At 41.1% G+C, this 2,184-nt stretch overlaps 1 protein-coding gene across 1 annotated transcript; it reads right to left on the bottom strand.

The window, feature by feature from the left end:
- Nucleotides 1–786: 786 nt before the first annotated feature.
- LOC102395209 (olfactory receptor 51I2) lies at nt 787–1,725 on the bottom strand. The gene has a single exon (XM_006061589.3). It carries the CDS (start codon nt 1,723–1,725, stop codon nt 787–789), a length of 939 nt encoding a protein of 312 aa, XP_006061651.3.
- Between the last annotated feature and the right edge of the window lie 459 nt (nt 1,726–2,184).

The following is a 2,184-nucleotide window of genomic DNA, read 5'->3' as shown; positions in this document are numbered from 1 at the left end:
AGAGGATGAAACAGTTGGATGGCATAACCCACTGAAAGGACACAAGTTTGAGCAAACTCTAGCAGATTGTGAAAGACAGGGAGGCCTGGCATGCTGCAGTCCATGGGGTCACAAGGAGCAGGACATGACGTAGCAACTGAACAATGAACAACAAGTCTTTTTCTAGAGCCCACATTTAAGCAATGTCATATGATATTTATCTTTCCCAGTCTGGCATACCTCAAGAAGTTGAAATGTTAATAGTGATGTCAGTTAGAGAAGCAGTAATTGCAGTGGTTGGGTACAAACACTGGAGACAGAATAGTATTGAATCTCACTTGGATCATTATGTGAGTTACTTTGAACAACTTATTTCATTCTCTATACTTCATAAGATTGTTAGAAAGATTAAATGAATTAATGCAAAATAATTTAGGACTGAATCTGGCACTTTTAGGAAACAGATACTACAATTAGTATTATATTACTAATATTTATTATTATAGAAAATGATTCCTAGCTTAATCTTCCTCTGCAAAGTTTTGTCTAATCACTCAATTGACTCTAATAGTTATCTTTAAATGAATGAAATTGATTTTTGTTAGATGTATTGTTACACATTTGTTCTGTCCTATATGTTTTTAATCTCCATTCCTGATCTTTTACTTCCCCCACCCCCCAGTAAATCTACCTTTGCGATGATAATTATGATGTTTAGGATAACAGCATCAACAATGATGATAATAACACTGTGGGTCATAGTCTAGGACTACAATGATCATTATATTTTAAAGCCAAATGTGGAAGTCACATTTTGATGTGGTGAAACATGTGAACAATGGCTCTACGGATCTCCTTTGTCTTGGCGCTATAAATGAGAGGGTTGAGCACAGGAGGCACGAAGAGGTAGATGTTGGACAAAAGGCCATGTATGTAGCGTGGGACATTTTTCCCAAAGCGGTGCACCATGGAGACCCCAATCATTGGTACATAAAATGCAAGTACAGCCAAGATATGTGACACACATGTGTTGAGAACTTTGAGGCGTTCCTCACGTGAGGAAATGGCCATGACTGAGTGCAGAATGAGCACATAGGAGAGGAAGATAAATAACAAGTCCATGCCAAACGTGGAAATAAGAACAAAGAGTCCATAGATGATATTGATTGTGATGTCAGCACAAGCCAGCTTCATCATGTCTGGGTGGAGGCAGTAGGAGTGGGAAAGGACATTGGATCTGCAGATAGGCAGCCTCTGGATGAGGAAGGGAAGAGGAAAAAGGGTGATGAAGCTCCGAGCAGTCACTGCTAAACCCATTCCAGCGATGACTTCGTTAGTGAGCACAGTGGCATAGCGCAAGGGATCACAAATGGCCACATAGCGGTCAAAGCTCATGGCCAGCAGAATGCCTGACTCCATCATGGAGAAGGAATGAATGAGGAACATCTGGATTAGGCAGGCATCGAAATCAATGGTGCGGGCATTGAGGCAGAAGGTTCTGAGAACGGTAGGCAGTGTGGCCATGGACATGGCCATGTCGCTGAAAGACAGCATGGACAGGAAGTAGTACATGGGCTGATGCAGGCTGGGCTCCACTCTCACAGCTTGCAGGATCACTGTGTTGCCCCCAAGAGCCACAGCATACATCACACAGAGGGGTCCTGCTAGCCAGAATTGAGAGCTCTCCAGGCCAGGGATACCAGTCAGAAGGAAAAAGGCAGGGTGAGTGATATTGAACAACCCCATGGCAGGAGGAAACCAGAGAGCTTTTCAGGGTCAGACCTTCTGATTTAGTGATTTCTGAGAGCTGCACTTATTGGAAGAGGAGGAACCAAGGAGTAAAAGACAGAATAGATGGTGTCTACACAGTTTAAACTGATGCATTCATGAAATCACTTGTTTTGGAAAAATACAGGCAAACTTCTTTTCTTCATACTTCATGATCATCAAGTCATAGGCTAGGCTACTGTTTCTTTCTGTTTTATGGAATAAGGAAGATATTGACAAATGTTTAAATATATCAAGCCATAGGCTGGGCTGCATATTCCCTCTGTTTTATGAAAGAAGGACAATATTGGCAAATACTTAGATGTGTCAATTAATTACAAGGAAAATGTTCACACTATGGTATCTACAATTTTAATCACACCTTTGAATGGAAATAGGTTAATTAAACTTCGTAGAGAACTATTACAAAATGACATT

The sequence above is a fragment of the Bubalus bubalis genome, chromosome 16 (genome assembly GCF_019923935.1).
Source record: "Bubalus bubalis isolate 160015118507 breed Murrah chromosome 16, NDDB_SH_1, whole genome shotgun sequence".
Taxonomy (NCBI): Eukaryota; Metazoa; Chordata; class Mammalia; order Artiodactyla; family Bovidae; genus Bubalus; species Bubalus bubalis.
Note: the sequence above shows the minus strand (reverse complement) of the source record. Positions and strands in the feature narration are given on the sequence as shown.